At 32.5% G+C, this 25,868-nt stretch overlaps 1 protein-coding gene across 2 annotated transcripts; it reads left to right on the forward strand.

The window, feature by feature from the left end:
* Positions 1 to 2: 2 nt before the first annotated feature.
* LOC123701745 (zinc finger protein 568-like) lies at positions 3 to 25,299 on the forward strand. 2 transcript variants are annotated; one of them, XM_045649262.1, is made up of 16 exons: positions 3 to 188; positions 843 to 974; positions 12,326 to 12,596; positions 12,633 to 12,964; positions 13,297 to 13,419; positions 14,548 to 14,675; positions 15,317 to 15,391; positions 16,828 to 16,957; positions 18,391 to 18,509; positions 18,884 to 18,932; positions 19,609 to 19,631; positions 19,723 to 19,828; positions 23,458 to 23,580; positions 24,241 to 24,351; positions 24,929 to 25,044; positions 25,191 to 25,299. In XM_045649262.1, exons 1-16 carry the CDS (start codon positions 81 to 83, stop codon positions 25,291 to 25,293), a joined length of 2,049 nt encoding a protein of 682 aa, XP_045505218.1. In that variant the 5' UTR covers positions 3 to 80; the 3' UTR covers positions 25,294 to 25,299. The 2 variants fall into 2 exon arrangements, with proteins under 2 accessions (XP_045505218.1, XP_045505217.1); XM_045649261.1 differs by having other exon boundaries at positions 12,326 to 12,964.
* Positions 25,300 to 25,868: the final 569 nt, after the last annotated feature.

Below are 25,868 nucleotides of genomic sequence, written 5' to 3' on the forward strand. Positions count from 1 at the left end.
AAGTAATAATTCAAAATAATAGAAAAAGCGAAACATTCATGTTAAATCAAATATAATAAAATACATTCTGATTTCTAAGAATGGCTAGTCTTAATATTTGTCGGATATGCCTTAGAACTGATATGAAAATGTACAACTATGATCAATACCTGTTAAAATCACATTACGAAGAAGTTATGCATTTAAAAGTAAGTATTGTTGTATTACTTTTAAAAAATAAATTATTAAAATTGTATTAATGAAGAAAAATTAAGGATTTCTTTCGAGAATGCTATTAAAAACATAATGTACATGATAAATACAAAGCCACCAACATGTTATAAAACAATGTTCTAAAAGTAAATATTGTAACAAGACCGTATGATTACAAATTGTTAAATAAGTATAATTTATCCTATATTAATAATATTATTAACATGTAAGGTTGTGGACATATTATAATGACTAGCTGCTCCGCGTGGGGGTGAACCCGTGGCTCCACTGCTGTTGGTCGTAGCGTGACGATATTATATAGCCTATAGCCTTCCTCGATAAATGACCTACCTAACATTAATAGTTTTATATATACCTAAAATAATTTTTCAAATCGGACCAGTAGTTCCCGAGATTAGCGCGTTCAAACAAACTCTTTCGCTTTATAATATTAGTATAGATTACGTTAGTTCCTCTTTCACAAGAAAAAAAAAATGAATTGATATAAAATATAAATACTTTAAAGCCACTGCCATGTACATTACATAACACATAAGCTATAGAAATTAGAAATACTTGCATTTACTCCCTGATTAGTCCAGGGGTGTAATGACATAGCATAGTTAATTTAATAATAATTAACATTCTAGTTAAAAGAAGAGGATGCGTTACCAAGGTGCTTCTGCTATGAATGTGCATCATTACTGCAAAAATTTCACAAATTCAAGGAGAAATGCTTCAAAGGGAAAAAGGTTCTCGAGGATATTCTATGTAGAGGCAGTGTAAGTTAAAATACAAACTAGTAAAAAATATATAAATCTATTAATAATATTATTAACATGCGTATATTGTTAGCTATACCTGTATGTTTATATATTATGTTACCAAGTTCTTTGAATTCTATTTTGATGGACCGATTTAATTCAAACTTTAGACACATATTCAGGATCTGTGACAATACTATAATTTTATGAGTTGTTTTTTAGTTTTTCTAAAGTAACTAATTTATTTCAAATTGCCTCTAAATTGATTATTGCAATAAGAACAGTTAAAATAATATGCATATTTTAATTGGTATTGTATTGTAACTGTTAACCAAATTGACTCCAATGATTTGAAAAAGAATACAGTTAATTATTAATCTACTGAATATACTTATTTCTAACAATAATTTTATAAGTGAAAAGCTGTAGGTATGTTATCAAATACCAACACAACATTCTATGTTTAATGGCACATGCATAAGAGAAAGTAAGATGGCATGATTAGTGTGAGTGAGAAAGAGACAATTGAAGTAGGATGTAGCTTATTGGCCACATTTCGACAAGCCCTCCACGAGCGCTAAAAACCTATCTACACATTTTTTAAGGTGATTGCTACGATCTGTTCCCAGCCAATGTTCCGCTAGATGGCGCTGAATTCTACATTTCTAGTTTATTTGAGTTTTTGCGTAATTGGAAAACCTTAAAGTCGTAGGAATAGTCATGGCGGTTACTGAATATTATATTTTATTGAAATATGTCATATCATTGCCTTAAAATCCACCCGATTCGGTAAAAAAATGCATTATAACATCTGTCATTGCATACAGGGTCGTTTACACACACAGACGTATACAAAAATGATAAAGATTTAAGTCTAGATGGCGTGAATCGTGAAACACAGACGTATACAAAAATTATAAAGATTTAACTCTAGATGGCGTGAATCTAAAACAAGTTTTCCATTTTTCTGTATGGGTAGACAAAACTTCAAAACGCCACCTGCTACGGTCTATATTAGGAACGATTAGCTTTCCGCCCGCATTAAAAAAAAAAACCCGCATAGTTCCCGTTTCCGTGGGATTTCCGGGATAAAACCCATTCAATGTGTCCAAGTTACGTTCTATATTATGTGTGCTAAATTTCATTGTTATCGGTTCAGTAGTATTTGCGTGAAACACACACATGATACACATCCTCACAAACTTTCGCATTAGTAGGAAGTAGGATTGTTATAAAAATAAAAGTTATATTTGTTGACGTAAACTATTTTGTTGTAATTTTGGGAAATAAATAATGTCAAAATTGATTACAATAAAACGCAGTTTTATTTTATTACATTACACTATTGTTTTTTTTATCAAAACATGTATTTGAAGTAGCATATACCTATGATATAATATTATGCTGATCCAAGCATTTTCACTCAAAACTTATATCACTAATGATTTGTAAAAGTAAATTATTTCAATATACATTTCATAACCAACAAGTAAGAATAATTATTCATACAACAACAAATCTAAAACACTATTTACTATGGAAAAAAACCAGGAAGGTGAAAAAGATATTTACGATTTCGACGCACTCGACTTTTAGTAAAATATAGTAGGTAAAAATTAAACAATGGTAATGTAAATTCTAAACAAACTACTACCAAAATACAATTAGAACAAAAATCATTTGACTTGTTTATTTCACCCAGAGGCCAGAGGCAGCTCGTGACAAAATTGTATAGGTGTTCACTTGAAATAAAACAACGAAAATACAATAGCGTTAGCGGGATGATTCATTACAAAAAAATGAGCACCACATTTTATAAATGTCTATAACACTAAAAATTACAAAGTACAGGCTATTTCAAAACGAATTCAATGATTATCAATAATTAGCAAAACACCGAATTTGCATTCGCGAGCGTAGGTATCCATAGTGTTTGTCACTGACGGTCACTGACCTCTATAACTTATAGTTACTTATACGTGAGAATCAAAACGCTACTTGCTACGGTTTATTATGAACGATTGTTATAAAAATAAAAGTTATACAATATACATATTTGTTGGCGTAAACTATTTTGTTCATCATTAATTTTGGAAAATAAATAATGTCTAAATTGATTACAGTAAAACGCAGTTTTATTTTATTACATTACACTATTGTTTTTTTTTTATCAAAACATGTATGTATTTGAATAGTTAGTAGCATATTATATTCTGAATTTCTGATCCATGCCTATTCACTCAAAACTAATAACACTAATGATTTGTAACAGTAAATTATTTCAATAGGTGTAGGTATTTGAACATTTCCCAACAAGACGTAAGAATAATTATTCGTAGGTATACAAGATACAATAACAAATCTAATACACTATTTATTATTTTATAATTTATTATTTACTAGCGGTCCGCCCCGGCTTCGCCCGTGGTACATGTTTACGTTTTCTCTCCATAAGAAATAAGAACCATCCTCGTACTTCAAGGAATATAATAAAAAACGCTACAATAAACGCTAAAAAATCGCTACAATAATTATATTTCAATTTTATCTTTTTATACCTAGTAGAACTGGCCGACGAATAAAAAAAATCGTATTAGAATAAATTTAAACAATAAATTACGGAACAAAAAAAGGATTGTAACTAACTGAATTAGGTATGTTTGTTTCTTGGCGCACCGTTTTCGACGACGCGACGCGCGACGTAAGCGTATAGGTATAGGTACCTACTTTGCTAAAACAAACTAATAAAATTGTGTGTCTGTCTGAAAATTCGGAAAAGCGTATTTTGCAAGTTTGTGATTACTTTGATAGTTTACCGATTTATAATAATTGTAATTGTAATTGTATAATATATCATTTGCAATGTGGTGAAATTTCATAAAAATCACGGGCCAATTTTTTGTTTTGAATCCCACCGAAAATATAATTGCGTTATTAGAATAATTAATTACTATACCTACCCACGATCAATTATTACATTTAACAATATAGTCACAGAATACATAATAGTAGAAATAGTCTCAAATGCATACTAGAGAAATATTGCAATTTGATTCAATTAAAATGCATAGCATACAAAAATAGATTCACAACACAAGAAATTCCGCGCGCAAATCATAGCGCGTGTCAATGAAATCAAGAATGTTTTATATCAAGCCGAAGACGACGCGACGCCGAACAAAAGTACCTACGACGGACGACCACGCTTCGAGTTGCCAAGTTACAACAATAATGAGTAATAAATTGTTTACAAAAAAAAACAAGTTTTCCATTTTTCTGTATGAGTAGACAGAACTTCAAAACGCCACCTGCACCTGCCGTTTGTAACGATTGTTATAAAAATAAAAGTTATATTTGTTGGTGTAAACTATTTTATTGATCAATAATTTTGGAATTTAAAATTGTCAACATTGATTACAATAAAACGCAGTTTTATTTTATTACACTATTGTTTTTTTATCAAAACATGTATTTGAAGTACCATATAATATTATGCTGATCCAAGCATTTTCACTCAAAACTAATATCACTAATGATTAGTAAAAGTAAATTATTTCAATATACATTTCATATCCAACAAGTAAAAATAATTATTATTATTCCTACCTACAACAACAAACCTAAAACACTATTTACTATGGGAAAATAACCAGGAAGGTGAAAAACATATTATTATTATTTACGATTTCGACGCACTCGTCTTTTAGTAAAATATAGTACTTAGGTAAAAATATTATTATGGTTTTGATCACAGACATATGTCTGTGGTTTTGATTTTAGCTACTAGTATCAGAAAGCTGCGTGTTCAATGCACGTCGGGGTCACACAACTGTGGAGGAAGGAAGGTGGAATACCTCCATCGAATAAGTGAAGTTTCTCGACATACCTAGGTACTCGATTGGCCGGCCGGCCTCTGAGCACCACATTTTATAAATGTCTATAACACTAAAAATTACAAAGTACAGGCTATTTAAAAACGAATTCAATGATTATCAATAATTAGTAAATCACCGAATTTGCATTCGCGAGCGTAGGTATCCATAGTGTTCGTCACTGACCTCTATAACTATAAGTTAGTCAGTGGTGTTTGTTTATAATATAGGAGTGGCAACTGGCAACGTCGCGCCGCGCGCGCAATTGCTGCTGTCATGCGATGCGGCAACGTTGCATGAGAATCAAAGTTACGCTACCTGCTACGGCTTATTATGAACGATTGTTATAAAAATAAAGTTATACAATATACATACATATTTGTTGGCGTAAACTATTTTATTCATCATTAATTTTGGAAAATAAATAATGTCTAAATTGATTACAATAAAACGCAGTTTTATTTTATTACATTACACTATTGTTTTTTTTATCAAAACATGTATTTGAAGTAGCATATACCTATGATATAATATTATGCTGATCCAAGCATTTTCACTCAAAACTTATATCACTAATGATTTGTAAAAGTAAATTATTTCAATATACATTTCATAACCAACAAGTAAGAATAATTATTCATACAACAACAAATCTAAAACACTATTTACTATGGAAAAAAACCAGGAAGGTGAAAAAGATATTTACGATTTCGACGCACTCGACTTTTAGTAAAATATAGTAGGTAAAAATTAAACAATGGTAATGTAAATTCTAAACAAACTACTACCAAAATACAATTAGAACAAAAATCATTTGACTTGTTTATTTCACCCAGAGGCCAGAGGCAGCTCGTGACAAAATTGTATAGGTGTTCACTTGAAATAAAACAACGAAAATACAATAGCGTTAGCGGGATGATTCATTACAAAAAAATGAGCACCACATTTTATAAATGTCTATAACACTAAAAATTACAAAGTACAGGCTATTTCAAAACGAATTCAATGATTATCAATAATTAGCAAAACACCGAATTTGCATTCGCGAGCGTAGGTATCCATAGTGTTTGTCACTGACGGTCACTGACCTCTATAACTTATAGTTACTTATACGTGAGAATCAAAACGCTACTTGCTACGGTTTATTATGAACGATTGTTATAAAAATAAAAGTTATACAATATACATATTTGTTGGCGTAAACTATTTTGTTCATCATTAATTTTGGAAAATAAATAATGTCTAAATTGATTACAGTAAAACGCAGTTTTATTTTATTACATTACACTATTGTTTTTTTTTTATCAAAACATGTATGTATTTGAATAGTTAGTAGCATATTATATTCTGAATTTCTGATCCATGCCTATTCACTCAAAACTAATAACACTAATGATTTGTAACAGTAAATTATTTCAATAGGTGTAGGTATTTGAACATTTCCCAACAAGACGTAAGAATAATTATTCGTAGGTATACAAGATACAATAACAAATCTAATACACTATTTATTATTTTATAATTTATTATTTACTAGCGGTCCGCCCCGGCTTCGCCCGTGGTACATGTTTACGTTTTCTCTCCATAAGAAATAAGAACCATCCTCGTACTTCAAGGAATATAATAAAAAACGCTACAATAAACGCTAAAAAATCGCTACAATAATTATATTTCAATTTTATCTTTTTATACCTAGTAGAACTGGCCGACGAATAAAAAAAATCGTATTAGAATAAATTTAAACAATAAATTACGGAACAAAAAAAGGATTGTAACTAACTGAATTAGGTATGTTTGTTTCTTGGCGCACCGTTTTCGACGACGCGACGCGCGACGTAAGCGTATAGGTATAGGTACCTACTTTGCTAAAACAAACTAATAAAATTGTGTGTCTGTCTGAAAATTCGGAAAAGCGTATTTTGCAAGTTTGTGATTACTTTGATAGTTTACCGATTTATAATAATTGTAATTGTAATTGTATAATATATCATTTGCAATGTGGTGAAATTTCATAAAAATCACGGGCCAATTTTTTGTTTTGAATCCCACCGAAAATATAATTGCGTTATTAGAATAATTAATTACTATACCTACCCACGATCAATTATTACATTTAACAATATAGTCACAGAATACATAATAGTAGAAATAGTCTCAAATGCATACTAGAGAAATATTGCAATTTGATTCAATTAAAATGCATAGCATACAAAAATAGATTCACAACACAAGAAATTCCGCGCGCAAATCATAGCGCGTGTCAATGAAATCAAGAATGTTTTATATCAAGCCGAAGACGACGCGACGCCGAACAAAAGTACCTACGACGGACGACCACGCTTCGAGTTGCCAAGTTACAACAATAATGAGTAATAAATTGTTTACAAAAAAAAACAAGTTTTCCATTTTTCTGTATGAGTAGACAGAACTTCAAAACGCCACCTGCACCTGCCGTTTGTAACGATTGTTATAAAAATAAAAGTTATATTTGTTGGTGTAAACTATTTTATTGATCAATAATTTTGGAATTTAAAATTGTCAACATTGATTACAATAAAACGCAGTTTTATTTTATTACACTATTGTTTTTTTATCAAAACATGTATTTGAAGTACCATATAATATTATGCTGATCCAAGCATTTTCACTCAAAACTAATATCACTAATGATTAGTAAAAGTAAATTATTTCAATATACATTTCATATCCAACAAGTAAAAATAATTATTATTATTCCTACCTACAACAACAAACCTAAAACACTATTTACTATGGGAAAATAACCAGGAAGGTGAAAAACATATTATTATTATTTACGATTTCGACGCACTCGTCTTTTAGTAAAATATAGTACTTAGGTAAAAATATTATTATGGTTTTGATCACAGACATATGTCTGTGGTTTTGATTTTAGCTACTAGTATCAGAAAGCTGCGTGTTCAATGCACGTCGGGGTCACACAACTGTGGAGGAAGGAAGGTGGAATACCTCCATCGAATAAGTGAAGTTTCTCGACATACCTAGGTACTCGATTGGCCGGCCGGCCTCTGAGCACCACATTTTATAAATGTCTATAACACTAAAAATTACAAAGTACAGGCTATTTAAAAACGAATTCAATGATTATCAATAATTAGTAAATCACCGAATTTGCATTCGCGAGCGTAGGTATCCATAGTGTTCGTCACTGACCTCTATAACTATAAGTTAGTCAGTGGTGTTTGTTTATAATATAGGAGTGGCAACTGGCAACGTCGCGCCGCGCGCGCAATTGCTGCTGTCATGCGATGCGGCAACGTTGCATGAGAATCAAAGTTACGCTACCTGCTACGGCTTATTATGAACGATTGTTATAAAAATAAAGTTATACAATATACATACATATTTGTTGGCGTAAACTATTTTATTCATCATTAATTTTGGAAAATAAATAATGTCTAAATTGATTACAATAAAACGCAGTTTTATTTTATTACATTACACTATTGTTTTTTTTATCAAAACATGTATGCATTTGAGTAGTTAGTAGGTAGCATATTATATTCTGAATTTCTGATCCATGCCTATTCACTCAAAACTAATACTAATGATTTGTAACAGTAAATTATTTCAATAGGTAGGTATTTGAACATTTCCCAACAAGACGTAAGAATAATTATTCGTATACAAGATACAATAACAAATCTAATACACTATTTATTATTTTATTATTTACTAGCGGTCCGCCCTCTTTTTATACCTAGTAGAACTGGCCGACGAATAAAAAAAATCGTATTAGAATACAATAAATTACGGAACAAAAAAGGATTGTAACTGAATTAGATAATTAGGTATGTTTGTTTCTGGGCGCACCGTTTTCGACGACGCGACGCGCGACGTAAGCGTATAGGTATAGGAACCTACTTTGCTAAAACAAACTAAGTAATAAAATTGTGTGTCTGTCTGAAAATTCGGAAAAAGCATATTTTGCAAGTTTGTGATTACTTTGATAGTTTACCGATTTATAATATGTAATTGTAATTGTAATTGTTTATTATATCATTTGCAATGTGGTGAAATTTCATAAAAATCACGAGCCAATTTTTTGTTTTGAATCCCACCGAAAATATAATTGCGTTATTAGAATAATTATTAATTAATTAATTAATTACTATACCTACCCACGATCAATTATTACAATATAGTCTCAAATGCATACTAGAGAAATAATGCAATTTGATTCAATGCATAGCATACAAACATAAATTCACAACACAAGAAATTCCGCGCGCAAATCATAGCGCGTGTCAATAACACTCATCAAGCCGACGACGACGCGACGCCGAACAAAAGTACCTACGACGGACGACCACGCTTCGAGTTGCCAAGTTACAACAATAATGAGTAATAAATTGTTTACAAAAAAAAACAAGTTTTCCATTTTTCTGTATGAGTAGACAGAACTTCAAAACGCCACCTGCTACCGTTTGTAACGATTGTTATAAAAATAAAAGTTATATTTGTTGGTGTAAACTATTTTATTGATCAATAATATTGGAAAATAATTGTCAACATTGATTACAATAAAACGCAGTTTTATTTTATTACACTATTGTTTTTTTTTATCAAAACATGTATTTGAAGTACCATATAATATTATGCTGATCCAAGCATTTTCACTCAAAACTAATATCACTAATGATTTGTAAAAGTAAATTATTTCAATATACATTTCATAACCAACAAGTAAGAATAATTATTATTATTCCTACCTATAACAACAAACCTAAAACACTATTTACTATGGGAAAATAACCAGGAAGGTGAAAAACATATATTTACGATTTCGACGCACTCGACTTTTAGTAAAATATAGTAGGTAAACATAATATAGGAGTAACGGAGTAGAGTATACTAATTACTGATACCTACTTTGATAAAACAAACTATTTGTTTGTCTGTCTGAAAATTCGGAAGTACTTTGGTAGTTTACCGATTTATAATAATATTGTATATATCGTTGTTTAAAAAATATTCAAAGTTCAAACACAATAAAATATGATATACTGATTTATCACTGGTTTCAGTGATGAACTGATGAGTCAATGTTAGCCACTATACTTTCGTCATACGTGTGTATGATTGATGTGATTTGCAACGTGGTGATATTTCAGAAAAATCACGGGTCAAATTGTCCCACCGAAAATATAACTGCGTTATAAGAATAACTATACCTACGATAAATTATACATAATACAATATAGTCTCAAATGCATACTAGTGAAATATTTTATTTGAATCAATAAAATAAAAAAAAAATAAAAAATAATAATAATACAAAAATAAATTCACAACACAAGAAAATCCGCGCGCAAATCATAGCGCGTGACAATGAAATCAAGAACTTTCGAGCCGACGCGACGCGGACGACGAAGGAGCCTAACAAAAGTACCTACAATCATAGGCGGCTCGTGACAAAATTGTATGGCCGTGTTCACTTGAAATAAAACAACGAAAATAGGTACCTACAATAGCGTTAGCAGTACAAAAAAAAATGAGCACCACATTATAAATGTCTATTTATACACTAAAAATTATAGAGTATTTCATAACGAATTCAATTATTATTTAGCAATAATTAGAAAATCCCCGAATTTGCATTCGTGATCGTATTCATAGTGTTTGTCTACACTAATATTATAAAGAGGAAAACTTTGTTTGTTTGTTTGATTGTAATGAATAGGCTCATAAACTACTGGACATTTTACCAATGTTTGCAAGTTTGTGATTACTTTGATAGTTTACCGATTTATAATAATTGTATACTTATATCATTGTTTAAAAATATTCAAACACAATATGATATAGGTACTGATTTATCACTGGTTTCAGTGATGAACTGATGAGTCAATGTTAGCCACAATACTAATCACTTTCGTCATACATGTGTATGAACTATGATTGATGTGATTTGCAATGTGGTGAAATTTCATAAAAATCACGGGCCAATTTTTTGTTTTGAATCCCACCGAAAATACATATATTACTAATTGCGTTATTAGAATAATTAATTACTATACCCACGATCAATTATTACAATTTACAATATAGTCTCAAATGCATACTAGAGAAACATTGCAATTTGAATCAATTAAAATGCATAGCATACAAAAATAAATTCACAACACAAGAAATTCCGCGCGCAAATCATAGCGCGTGTCAATGAAATCAAGAATGTAATTTTATATCAAGCCGACGACGACGCCGAACTAAAGTACCTACAGTACCATTTACCTTCAGTGTACAATACAGTTTACAGACCTACGACGGACGAACAATAATGAGTAATAAATTGTTTACAAAAAAAAACATAGTTTCTAAGGTCATTAGTTTTATTTTATTTTATTGTTATTTTCTTTGAACGATTGGAAATGAAATTACTCAATTTTTACACAGAACTTTGATTTATTAGAATTATGCTCATTATGTATAAGATAACGAACGCGAATGCACGACATCTAGCGCGTCAATGTCTAAACATCGCCTTTCGTTTAGACATTGACGCGCTAGATCTGTAATAAGTATATAGTCTATGCGCTAGATGTCGTGCTTTATGTCGTGTTTCGCTTGGCAAAAGTCACGCACACTACTGTAGAAGTGTCAAATTTTTCCGGTATTTTACTGTTGTTTTTCTAAGTAAATATTGTAAATTATTGATTAAAAAGGTCGAACGCGCACACATTTCATTATAGAGAAGTGATAAAATGATTAGTTTTAAAGAAATAGTGTCTGTGTTAAGTGTTTAGAGGTAATCAAAAATGTATGGAGGGACGGTCGGAACATCCACCTTAAACACTTTTATTAGCTTCACCTGTATATTTGTATGTAACTGACTCTTTTAGACTCAATTTGACCCACTTTAAATGGACAGATTTTACTAAAACTTTGTACATGAATCAAGGATTGACGATATAATAATTTAATGAGTTTAAGCATGTTTTTTATTATTTTCAATCTGCGTTATTTATTTCATGTAATATTGTGGTAATAATAGTTTAAAAAAACTAAAAAACACGCTTTTTATAGAAAACTGAACTAAAAAATAGAAAATTTTATCAAATTAGTGTATTGTCATCGGTCCTCAATAAATCTACAAAGTTTGAACGAAATCTGGCCGTTTAAAGTGGGTCAAAATCGCGCCCAAAGAAGTCGGTTACAAACAAACATACAGGTGAAGCTACTATAAAGCATGTAAAAAGTGGACTCAAATTTTATATCACTATTAGCTGTGCTCCGCGGTTTCACCCGCGTGGCTTCGCTCCTGTCTGTCTGAGCGATGATATATAGACTTAGAATTAGCTTTCCAACATGGAAATAATTTTTCAAATCGGACCAGTAGTTCTTGAGATTAGCATGTTCAAACAAACAAAGTAATATTAATATAGATAGATTAAAAGTTTAATATTAGTATAGATTAAAGTTTCTTTGTATTTTTATACAGTTTATTTCTTATTTCAGATAACTTATGAAGCAGTGGATGTATTGGACAGGGCATATCTTAAATTATCCCACTTGGGATATAGTCATGATAGATGGGGAACCACAAATAATGTAGAGGACATAAAAATTATAGTCCCTAAACGTGAAGTTACCACAGATACTCAAGATTTAGACTTAGATAATATTATACCAGTTAACAAAGTCGAAATCTTCACAGATTATGAAAATTTCACAGATAATGAAAGTATCACAGATTATGAATCGGATTTTTTTGAGCAAATGAAAACAGATAATAAAAATATTGCAGATAATAAAAAATCCACAGATAATAAAAATATTGCAGATAATAAAAAATCCACAGATTGTAAAAATATCGCACATATTGAATTTGATTTGCCTGTGAAAATGAAAACAGATACCAAAAATATCAAAGGCTGTAAGAAGAGCACAGATAATGAATTGAATATTTCTCAGCGAATGGAAACAGACGATATAGATTCAGATATAGAAGATAATAAAGAAAGAGTAAAAATTAAACTTGTGAGAAAGAAAAAAAAGAAAATGGTAAACAAAAAGTGTGGCGCTACAAAGATTAGTTTCATATATGAAAGTGATAATTGGAGGATTATTACTTTGACAGAAGAGGAAGCTATGAAGGTAACAAAATATTTTCCATTCTTCTGTGTTTTGTTATTTTTTTTTGCCAGTTGATATATTATGTGTTAAACCGACTACTCACCTACATGCAGCAGGGTCAATATTGTAAGTGCACCTATAATTGGCTTCTTAATTGTGATGTGTACATATTCATTTTATTTTCTTTTCTTTATTAAAGAATCACAAAAGGTCGTTACATATTGTGTACTAAGGCTAAATACAGTTTTATAAATATAAGTTGGCGTATGCACAACGTGTTATATGTTGAAATGAAATGAAATAATTTGTTTCCACAGTTTACACTTTATTTATTTATCTAAATTCTATTACAGGAATTTAAATTGCGCGGTGAAGAGCGAAAATATATATTGGCACCATACAAATGCACCGATTGCTTGAAAGGCTTCCCGAGAAAGGATAATTATATACGACACGTGGAGTATGTACATAGAGAGGTATGTGTTTTCATCGACTTCAAAACAGGAACTTTTCAGTTTTGTGATTTTCACAATTCTACCATAAACTAGCTGTGCTCCGCGGTTTTACCCGCTTCTGTTGCTGTTAGCGTAATGATATATAGCCTATAGCCTTCCTCGATAAATGGGCTATCTAACACCGAAAGAATTTTTCAAATCGGACCAGTAGTTCTTGAGATTAGCGCGTTCAAACAAACAAACAAACTCTTCAGCTTTACAATATTAGTATAGATTAGCCCGGTAATGACGTGAAAATCCTACAAAGTTCGTCTTTCTTGTCGCTATAAACTCAAAATTGCTGAATCGATTTTTTAAGAGGCCGTATCGATTTTAGAGTGATTTTGACTTGTTTTCTTTAGGAGCTCGTTTAAAAAAACTAAATTAGTAACAATGTGTTATAATATCTTAAATTAAAGATTTGTTCCATATCTAAAAAGGGTCCGAGACAATTTATTGACAATTCATTGTCCAGTTTGTTTAATAGCCAATAACCTGAGGCGTGTTTCAATTTTTTTCGATTTATTACGAGAGAGATTACGAGATAATAAGGTCCTATAATGTTTCCACTTTAAGCGCTGCAGCCTTCGCTACTCGACTACACGATGATCGCGTTCGAACGTTAAAATACCAACTTTCGTCCAGCGCAATTTTATATAAGGGCTCTAAGGAAGGTTTTAGTATATAACTAGATTTGCGCCCGCGGCTTCATCCTCGTTTTCAAAGATAAACCCGCATAGTTTCCGTTCCTGTCGGATTTCCGGGATTATAAAGTAGCCTATGTCTTATTCTGGGTCTTCAGCTACTCACATACTTAATTTCATTGTATTCGGTTCAGTAGTATTTGCGTGAAAGAGTAACAAACATCCATCCATTCACATTCCATCCTCACAAATTTTCGCATTTATAATATTAGTAGGATTTGGTAATTTATAGACTACACAAGTATTAAGTTAACGCTACACAAGAAATAAATATTCTCAATTCGACTGTTTGTTTTTTCTAGTTTATTTGAAATCAAAATAAATGAATTTTATCCAGTTCTGACCAGGTTTTTTCTTAATAATTATTCTAGTAACAAAACTGATATTTCTATATAATATTTTACAGTCGAAAGGCAAGCTGGTGTGCAATTTTTGCAAAGCGCGATTCAGATTCCCTTGCTACATACGCAATCACATGAAAGATCACTACACCAAGTACGAATGCGCCAGATGCCCTGTTGTTTGTATGACTGAGTGAGTATACACATGCTTTTGGCTTAGTATAAAGAGAAAATAAGAATTGTTATGTATAACTAGCTGTGCCGCGCGGTTTCACCCGCGTGGCTCCGCTCCTGTTGGTCTTAGCGTGATTATATATAGCCTACTAGCTTACCTCCCGCGGCTTCGCCCGCTTTCTCTAAAACGATTTGAGATTTAAACTATCCTATCTCTCAAGTTGGATCGAATAGCACATGGTGTGCGAATTTTATTATAATCGGTTAAGTGGTTTAGGAGTCCATTGAGGACAAACATTGTGATACGAGATTTATATATATTAAGATAGCGTTTCTCGATAAATGGGCTATCTAACACCGAAAGAATTTTTCAAATCGTACCAGTAGTTCCCGATTAGCGCGTTCAAACAAACAAACAAACAAACTCTTCAGCTTTATAATATTAGTATAGATAAGAAATCTTACTTTGCGGGCCTTGAGCGCGGGGACCGAATCGAGAAATTCCGTAACGAAAAAACCTCACGCTCCTCACTCCGACGGGCGGAGGTGTGGCTTGAAGGCATAGCATGCAATAGCGCAACCGCCCCAGTCCCCGAGTGACACACGTCGTTTTTTTAGTAAAATAATAAATTGAATTCATTTAATCTATTTTATTTTTAGGCAATCAGCACTGCACCATGAAGACTCTCACAGCGGACAAGTTAAGAAATGCAAACATTGTAATGTGGAGTTTAGGTAATTTATCACTAGTTACATAGTATAAAACAAAGTCGCTTTCTCTGTCCCTATGTCCCTTTGTATGCTTAAATCTTTAAAACTACGCAACGGATTTTGATGTGGTTTTTTTTAATAGATAGAGTTATTGAAGAGGAAATGTTTAGTGTATAATTTATTAGGTTAAAGGCAAAGCGGGCGAAGCCGCGGGCGGTAAGCTAGAATGATAATATATTAAATGTTTAACATAAAATAGCCTATTTTTTTTTTTTTTTTTGGTAACGGGGAGGAAATCTTCAAAAGATACTCTCTTTTGGGGGAAAAAAGAGAGCATGTGGGATTCTTACCCACTAAAACCTCCTCGACGGCCTAACCCAAAGCTTGGTAGCGGGGACTCCGGGATCTCTTGTAGAACGCACCAGAGTTCCCGCAGCTATATGCCAGACTATGTGGCTTCCCTGCCTCTTTATCAATTACCCAGAGTGGGCAGGACAGTCACAGGACCGGGAAGATGATATAGGCGGCTCAATGCCCCCTTGAACCGCCCTCGGAAAATAGCCTATAGTATAAATAACTATAGGATTGAAGTGTTCCTCTGAAATTTGATACATTTGTTCTTTTTCAAGTTCTACTTTATGCTTTATTTATCCATACTATATTATTATAAATGCGAAAGTAACTCTGTCTGTCTGTCTGTTAATCACGCCTTAACTACTGAACCAATTTGCATAAAATTTGGTATAGAGATATTTTGATTTTTTTTTTTTAATTTCAGAGACAAATACTAGCGCATCCTAAAGGATCTCTTTCGAATTTTCTCCGTTAAAAAGAATCTATTGTCACTTTTTAGCCTCTTAATTATATCCAGACACTTAAATTATACGATCGCAGTGTTGCGACATCAAAGAGGGACAAAAATTGTGGCATTTATATTATTACTACGCATTTATATATATAATAGCTTTCCACCCGCCTTAACTAATGAACCAATTTGCATGAAATTTGGTATAGAGATATTTTGATACCCGAGAAAGGACATAGGTTATATCCCGGAAATCCCACGGGAACGGGAACTATGCGGGTTTTTCCTTGACTGCGCGGGCGAAGCTGCGGGTGGAAAGCTAGTATTATTATAATCGGTTAAGTGGTTTATGAGTCCATTGAGGGCAAACATTGTGACACGATTTATCCATACTAATATTATAAATGCGAAAGTAACTCTGTCTGTCTGTCTGTCTGTTACTCAATCACGCCATAACTACTCAACCAATTTGCATGAAATTTGGTATAGAGATATTTTGAAACCCGAGAAAGGACATAGGATAGTTTTTATCCCGGAAATCCTACGAGAACGGGCTTTTCTTTGAAAACGCGGGCGAAGCCGCGGGCGGAAAGCTAGTATATATAATATATATATAAGATTAAGTATGGACGTTAATAATATTAACATGTTGCAGACATTCGTCCACGTTCTACACGCACTTACGAACGCACAGAAGCGACCACGTGTGCACGTCGTGCGGCGAGTCGTTCGTCAGCGAGATCGGCCTCAAGCAGCACCGCAGCGCCAAGCATCGAAGCAACACTGTGCGTATATACACACAGACACACGAACACACAACTCGCACACACAAACACGCAAATCATTTTATGTTAACGCCTTTATAGTAGAGCCATTTTAATAGGCAACATTTGACAGTTCAACAAAATTCAACAACGTAACCTAGTAACGACGACATAGAATAACATGATATTTCGTATTGTTAGAACTGCACATTTGCTTAACTTTTTTCAATTACGATTACATATTTTTAATAATAATGACCGATACGTTAAGTAATTTAAAGATTTGATTTTACTGATAAATCATTCTAAACATAATAAACAATTTCTGATTTAAAGAACTGACGTCGCTACAATTTTGTGTCATTAAACCTTTTTTCTTTTTAAATACCAGAGACGTAACTCTAAAAATCGAAATCTGACATCTAGAATCGAATGCATTGATTACTTGGGAATAAAAATCATCGTAAATTATTGACATACGTGTTTCAAGTTCGATTGACAAATCTTTCAACTCCGTATCGATTAATTCACTTTAATCGATGTTTTTAAGCAGGTTACCACCCTATGAAGATGAAATTGATAGACGTCAAATGTTGCCTATTAAATTGGCTCGACTATAGTACACCTACGCATTCGCTTGCGGCAGCGAAACAACGAAAGAACTGTCAGCACTGTGGCTGGTTTTCGCATATGATATGTCTCACTCTAGCACATAGTTAGATGAAATAGTTGCGTCCTTGTCAGTATTGTTTCGCAAGGAACTGCGAAATGGCCATTACACAGACGCATACGTTTCGCTAGTGATGTTTCGCATCGCAAAGCGTCAGATCGCGTTCTGTCGGTGAGGACAGATTTTCGCGACATGGATCCCGAAAATACTGAATTATTTTTTCATTCTATTCGAGATTATCCCGTATTATACGCAATTGGACACGAAGATTATAAAAATACGTACAAAAAAGAGGTAGTATGGAGAAAATTTCAAACATGGAGAAAATTACAATGGCATATCATTGCGAAAAAGTGACGAAAACGTTGCTGTGTACTAGCGTGCCGCAGATATTTCGCTACAGCTACGCTAAAGGCGTAAACACTACAAAAATCTAGCCAACACTGGGTGTAAACGTACGAAACATACATACACATACGCTTTGGAATTTATATAAAATTAAAGTTTAAAACAAGCAGCTTTCCATAAGACTTAATAAATCTCAGAGCTCCATAATTATGGTAACCCCAATATTTCTTAGAACAATTTATTTCAATTTATTACAAAAAATGGGTAAAAATACTGCCGTGATACGAGACAATTAATTAATAAAAAGACATACAGATAATATTGCAATATACTCATTTATCTAAAAGTATATTTAATGAAGCTATAAATAACCAAACAAAAATTAAAAACTACCTAACATTAGAAACTCAAAACACCACACATTTACATTTTGCAGGACAATTTTGACGACGAGGATGAAAACACGTTTTGTATTCGTTGCGACAAAAACTTCGACACTAGGAAGGCGTATGAGGAACATTTCATACATTCTGTACTACATGCCGATGAAGGAATGTGAGTATTATCTATACTTAATATTATAAAGCTTAAGTTTGTTCGTTTGAACGCGCTAATCTCAGGAACTACTGGTCCGATTTACTGAAAAATTTTTTCGGTGTTAGATAGCCCATAATTATCTAGGAAAGCTGTAGACTATAATACATCACCACGCTTCGACTAACCCGAGCGGAGCAGTAGTATATAGCAGTCAGGGATTACATTATCCAATGATGAAAGATTTTTTAAAAGTGTACAGTAGTTCCTGAGATTAGCGCGATTAAACAAAAAGACAGTCTTTTGATAGTATAGACATTCTTTTTTTACTTTATAGGCCTTTACAGTGTCAAAGCTTTTTGATGTAATGTATAAATAATGAAATTTTGTTTTAGCGACGATTCCCAGCCGAAAAATGTAATCAGAAAGCAAATACTGGAAAAGGTAAGGCAAATCATGAATTAATTTTTATATGGATTTGGACAAAATTATAGTTTCAAGTTTTCCAGACTTCATGCACTTTGTGAATATAATTATTATTAACCAGTAATTTTTTGTATTTTAATAATTAGTAGTCATATTATAATTATTAATTATGAAAAATTGATTAATTGTAAACGAATTGCAATGAAAGAAAGAAAGTTTTTTAATACAGAAGAGAGGAGGGTTGTTGGAAACACTAAAATAATTATTGTAAACTAGCAGTCCACCCCGGCTTCGCACGTGGTACATGTTCACGCGTTTTCTCTCCATAAGAATCTCATACTTCATGGAAAATTATAAAAAAAATAAACGAAATCGGTTCAGCCGTTCTCGAGTTTTGCGCTTACCAACATTTAGCGATTTCTTTTTAATATAAAATATAAGATATCTTATAATATATATATATATAAATCTCGTGTCACAATGTTTGTCCTCAATGGACTCCTAAACCACTCAACCGATTATAATAAAATTCGCACACCATATGCAGTTCGATCCAACTTGAGAGATAGGATAATTTAAACATGTAGGTACCACGGGCGAAGCCGGGGCGGACCACTAGTATACATATATATTTTTTTTAAATATAATAATATTATGTATAATGTTTTATTTTAAAATAAATAATTGATTCCAGGTTAAAGGTGCAATTAGTAGTAGGTGAGTGGTTAACATAATAATAATTAATTAAAAAAAAAATACAAAGATATTTTATTATTATAATTTTTTTATTAAAATATTGCAATTTCAGTGACACAGGTGCTATTCGAAAACCAATTCGAAAACCGAACACAGGTGAAGCGAATCGAAAGTGGATGGGATTCAGGCGGAAGAGGAAACCGACGACTTGTCACCAGGTGGAGAAATATAGTTTTTAATCTATACATATTGTTAGTCGTAACTTTTAATTTAATATTTGTGTAGATGAATAGCAATTTTCAATATAGTTGTCACTATTTCCGAACGAAAAAGGTTTCAAATTTATACAACCGTTCGGTATATATTTCCGATATCTGTGTCAAGTTTGCAGAACTTTTGGAATTTTTTTCACGACCATACAGCAAAAAATAATTTAATTGCAATTTTAACAATGTTCCGGACTGCGGACAAGGTTGCAAAATGAGATTTATTGTCGTCCCAATGTACCATTCACTTGACCGAAATTTGAAAACTTTTGGAATTATTGTTAAATTTTCGATTTCGATGTATGAATCATATATCAAACTAGCGGTCCGCCCCGGCTTCGCCCGTGGTACAGTCACGAGCAATAATATATGCCTAGGGGGCGATGTGCAAAAATATCTGTCACTAGAATAAATTCAATAATATCTGTCTGCCCGTATACAGCAAAAATATCTGACATTAGTAGGCAACATAATAAAGTGGCATCAAAATAATGTGACGAAAATGTACAGCAAATAATTGTGACAACCTCTCACGGCATAAATATGTGACATCAACTAGATGGCAATAATATCTGACACAATTTCATATTTCTGTATTTTGCATCGATTCCTCACAAAAAGCATTTAAATATGTGATATCAACTAGGAAGCAATAATATCTGACACAATTTCATATTTCTGTATATTGCATCGATTCCTCACGAAAAGCATAAATATGTGACATCAACTAGGAAGCAATAATATCTGACACAATTTTATATTTCTGTATTTTGCATCGATTCCTCACACAAAGCATAAATATGTGACACAAACTAGGTGGCAATAATATCTGACACAATTTCATATTTCTGTATTTTGCATCGATTCCTCACGAAAAGCATAAATATGTGACATCAACTAAGAAGCAATAATATCTGACACAATTTCATATTTCTGTATTTTGCATCGATTCCTCACAAAAAGCATTTAAATATGTGATATCAACTAGGAAGCAATAATATCTGACACAATTTCATATTTCTGTATATTGCATCGATTCCTCACGAAAAGCATAAATATGTGACATCAACTAGGAAGCAATAATATCTGACACAATTTTATATTTCTGTATTTTGCATCGATTCCTCACACAAAGCATAAATATGTGACACAAACTAGGTGGCAATAATATCTGACACAATTTCATATTTCTGTATTTTGCATCGATTCCTCACGAAAAGCATAAATATGTGACATCAACTAAGAAGCAATAATATCTGACACAATTTCATATTTCTGTATTTTGCATCGATTCCTCACGAAAAGCATAAATATGTGACATCAACTAGGAAGCAATAATATCTGACACAATTTCATATTTCTGTATTTTGCATCGATTCCTCACACAAAGCATAAATAATAAATACCTATGTGACACCAACTAGGTGGCAATAATATCTGACACAATTTCATATTTCTGTATTTTGCATCGATTCCTCACGAAAAGCATAAATATGTGACATCAACTAGGAAGCAATAATATCTGACACAATTTCATATTTCTGTATTTTGCGTTGATTTCACACAAAAAGCATAAATATGTGACATCAACTAGGAAGCAATAACATCTGACACAATTTTATTTTAATTTAATATTGAATTAATGCAAAATATAAATTTTATTTTAACTACGTTGTTTTAAAACATTATTACCGTATTAATTAATATGTGCCGTCGTTGTATACTACATATTGTATGTCTAGATATTATATCCTACTAGCTTAACACCCGCGGCTTCGCCCGCGTTTTCAAAGAAAAACCCGCATAGTTTCCGTTCCTGTGGGATTTCCAGGATAAAAGCTCTCATAAGCGTTAATCCAAGTTACCTTCTATGTGTGTGCCAAATTCCATTGTTTTGCCTTTTATTTGTGTGAAAGAGTAACAAACATCCTTACATGATACGAACTTTCGCATTTATAATATTAGAAGGATATCATATCATGACAAAATTAAAGTATTCATATACTTATATGAATACCCACTTGGGTAGATCTATTTTATTTGAAGGTTCAGTGTAACCTTCGTGTATTATTTAGAAATTGTTTTGTTATATTTGACGTTAGCGGCGTTTGACACCTTTGACACGATTGCTCCGTTATTCATTTTCTTTTACCTATAATATTGCTATTATTTTATTGAGTATCGAAAATTATGGCAAGTTAACATAATTCATTTAAATAAATTATCGTAATTTCATTTAAATAAAAAATATTTACAAAATATAATGTGTCTTTTGTTCATATTCTTACCCCAGCAAAATACAAAACACTAATTCAATAAAAAACGTTTCGCCTTTTTAAAATCCTATCCAATTTTATCCTACTAGTCCTACTATAATCCTACTTACTATTCTACTAATCTATTATTATAAATGCGAAAGTTTGTGAGGATGTGTATGTGTGTGTCTGTTACTCTTTCACGCAAATACTACTGAACCGATTACAATGAAATTTAGCAGACATATAAAGAGTAACTTGGGTTAACAAATAGGATAGGTTTTATCCCAAAAATCCCACGGGAACGGATACTATGCGGTATTTCTGTGAAAACGCAGGCGAAGCCGCGGGCGGAAAGCTAGTGTCACATATTTATGCTTTTTGTGAGGAATCAATTATATTTTACAATACAGAAATATAAAATTGTGTCAGATATTATTGCCTCCTGGGTGACGTCACATATTAATTATGCTTCGAGAGGTTATCACAATTATTTGCTGTAACATTTTCGTCACATAATTTTGATGCCACTTTATTATGTTGCCTACTAATGTCAGATATTTTTGCTGTATACGGGCAGACAGATATTATTGAACCCGTTCTTATGACAGATATTTTTGCTAATCTGCAAATGGTAATATATTTATGCTTCTGACTGTACATGTTTACGTTTTCTCTACATAAGAACCATCCTCGTACTTCAAGGAATATAATAAAAAAAGAATTATCGAAATCGGTTCAGCCGTTCTCGAGTTATGGAATTACAACGAAAAGTGGCATTGATTTTTATATATTAGATTAAAGCTATTTTTTATTCTTTTAATTATCATATATGGTTCCCTTATTAAATCCAGCCGCAAATGAGGGTTGCTGGCTGTTAATCTAGTCGATATAATATATTCTCCTCATTATACATGTACATAAAATTTTGGTTTCATCAAAAAAACTATGAACGCATTAGTCCTGCGGTGGGATCTTAGACTAATACTATTGGTTATTTACAAACACATTCCTCGCACATTATTGGTTGTAAAACACCCTTATTGTTGTTTTATTTTTATTATGACCAACTCACATCATTAAAATCTATACTTAATATTATAAAGCTGAAGAGTTTGTTTGTTTGAACGCGCTAATCTCAGGAACTACTTGGTCCGATTTGAAAAATTATTTCGGTGTACGATAGATTATCGAGGAAAGCTATAGGCTATATCATGAGCTATAGGCTATATCAAGACCAACAGTAGCGGGGCACTGCGGGTAAAACCGCGGGGCATAGCTAGTGCTTTATAAATGTGTTTCTAACTAATTATTATTTTTTCGCAGTGTGGCAAATTTTTCGCAACGCAAAATGAGTGTTTGAAACATCATTACAAAGAACACCCGCGTACTTCTTTCTTCTCGCCGAGTGAAAGACACATTTGTGAGATTTGTGGCGCTTCGTTGGCGGTAAGTCTTTTGACGTGACAACGTCTTATAATTCGATAAAGCCGGCTGCACGCACGAGAAAACATGACTCATGCGGCGTTACCTCGCTCTGAGGCGTTCCATGTATGGCTTTAAGTGCGAGCGAGAGCGCGGAACGAGCGACAAAGAAGCACAATCGGCCTTAAGACGTTGTCACGTTCAACTATCGTCAGTAAATCGACTTTACAGACAACCAATTTTTTTGTAATTTTTTTTCTCAAATTTAAATTATTTTTATTTGCTAGAATGTTAATTGTTAGTTTAATTAGTTTCATATATAATAAGTTGTAATACCAACAATATTATGTGGCCAGTTGAATTTATTATTTAACCCGCATTTGTTCCCGTTTCCGTGGGATGTACGGCATAAAAACTATTCTATGTTAATCCAAGTTACCCTCTATATGTGTGCCAAATTTCAAGAAAGTAGTTTCAGCAGTTTTTGCGTGAAGGAGTAACAAACATCGATGCATTACAAACTTTCGATTTTATAATATTAGTAGGAAGGATTTTAAGCTTTTTTTGGAAAAAAGACGATCTTTTTTTAGCTTTTTAGGAAAAAAGACGATTTTTTTTTTATTTCTAGACATATTTTTGGAAAATTATGATATTTTTTTATTATATTTTTTATCGATTTCACAGCCGGGAAGTATAAAGGCCCATCACAACAGCCACACGAAGCAAATATTGCACACTTGTAACATTTGCGGCCGGCAGTTCGCCGCTAGCGTTTCTTACAAACGACACCTTTTGGTATGATTATTTATCTATTTAAACTGACTACTTGACTGACCGATTGGCTTGATTGGTAGTGGCCCTGCCTTCGAAGCCAGAGGTCGTGGGTTCGATTCCCATCCGGGGCAAATATTTGTGGGATGAACATAGATGTTTGCTCTGTGTCTGGGTGTTAATTATCTATATAAGTATTTATTTAAAATTATATATGCATGTTTATCAGCCGGCCATGGTTTCCATAACACAGGCGAAAGCTTATAAGTATAGGATCAGATCGTGCAGTGTGTGAAAAGTGTCCTAAAATATTTATTTTTTATTCTATAACATTGAGCTACTTTGTATGTACTTAGTACACTTTTTAATCGTCATACCAGTTTTAACATTTACCACCTGGCATTGACTTGCTAACTACCTCCAATATTAGTAATAGACTACTGTACTACATACTTACTTGTAAATGAATTTTAAACTATTGCTTTTGTATGAATACATATTATATAAAAAATTTCCTCATATATTAAATAAATACAAGCACATTGAATAAACAAAAAAAATATACATGTATTTTGATGTTTTTTTTTTTTGTTTTTTTTAGACGCACACAGGAGAAAAGCCATACCCATGCACGCAATGTGGGAAACGGTTCACGCAAAGCAACAGTTTGAAGCTCCACTATAATACTGTTCATCTCAAACAACCGCATCCTAAAAGGTACAGCCGTTTTTCATATGTATACAATTTTAAATACATTCAGTTTTATTTTTGCAAAAAAAAACGTTCAATTTTGTTTATTTACTAATAGGGAATGTTCCTTTTTATTTTATTGGTTTTTTTTTAATAAAAAAATACTCTTTCAGGAATAGGAGAAAGAAAAAGGAAGAGTTGGAAATTACAGTTGAAGATCCAGACAAAATTAAAAAGCCGAGAATGGAAGTACTGAATTCATTATGGTGCTCATAAAATTGGCTAGAGAACAAATCTATTGGAATATTATACAGCTGAGGTGTTTGTTTGTTTGAACGCTTTAATCTCAGGTATAAGGGAAAAATTCTTTCGGTGTTAGATAGCCCATTTATCGAGGATTGCTATAGGCTATATCATCACGCTAAGACCAACAGGAGCGGAGCAATGCGGGTAAAACCGCGGGGCACAGCTAGCGTGATGTAATATACTAAAATATATTATACATTTTAAATATGACTATCGTATTGTTAATAAGAACATGAATTAGCAAGTTTTAGCCTTTAGGCTGGTTGCAGAGCTTGACCGACCGTCAGTGCGTACCGTCCGCGTCGGTCCTGACGATACGCATCAACAATAGTATGACTATGACCACACCCCGGACACTCCATACAAAATTATCGTTTTGACAGTCACACTGTAGAGACTGCAAATGTGTGTGTTAACGCTTTATGGTTGGCACATTTTTGACTAGCGTAAAAAAAAATTCGCGTTTTTCTGATGAAATACATCCGTAAACAGCACAATATCTAACCATTTTCTACGAAAAACGATAATCACAAATCCAAAATAAT

The sequence above is a fragment of the Colias croceus genome, chromosome 22, assembly GCF_905220415.1.
Source record: "Colias croceus chromosome 22, ilColCroc2.1".
Taxonomy (NCBI): Eukaryota; Metazoa; Arthropoda; class Insecta; order Lepidoptera; family Pieridae; genus Colias; species Colias croceus.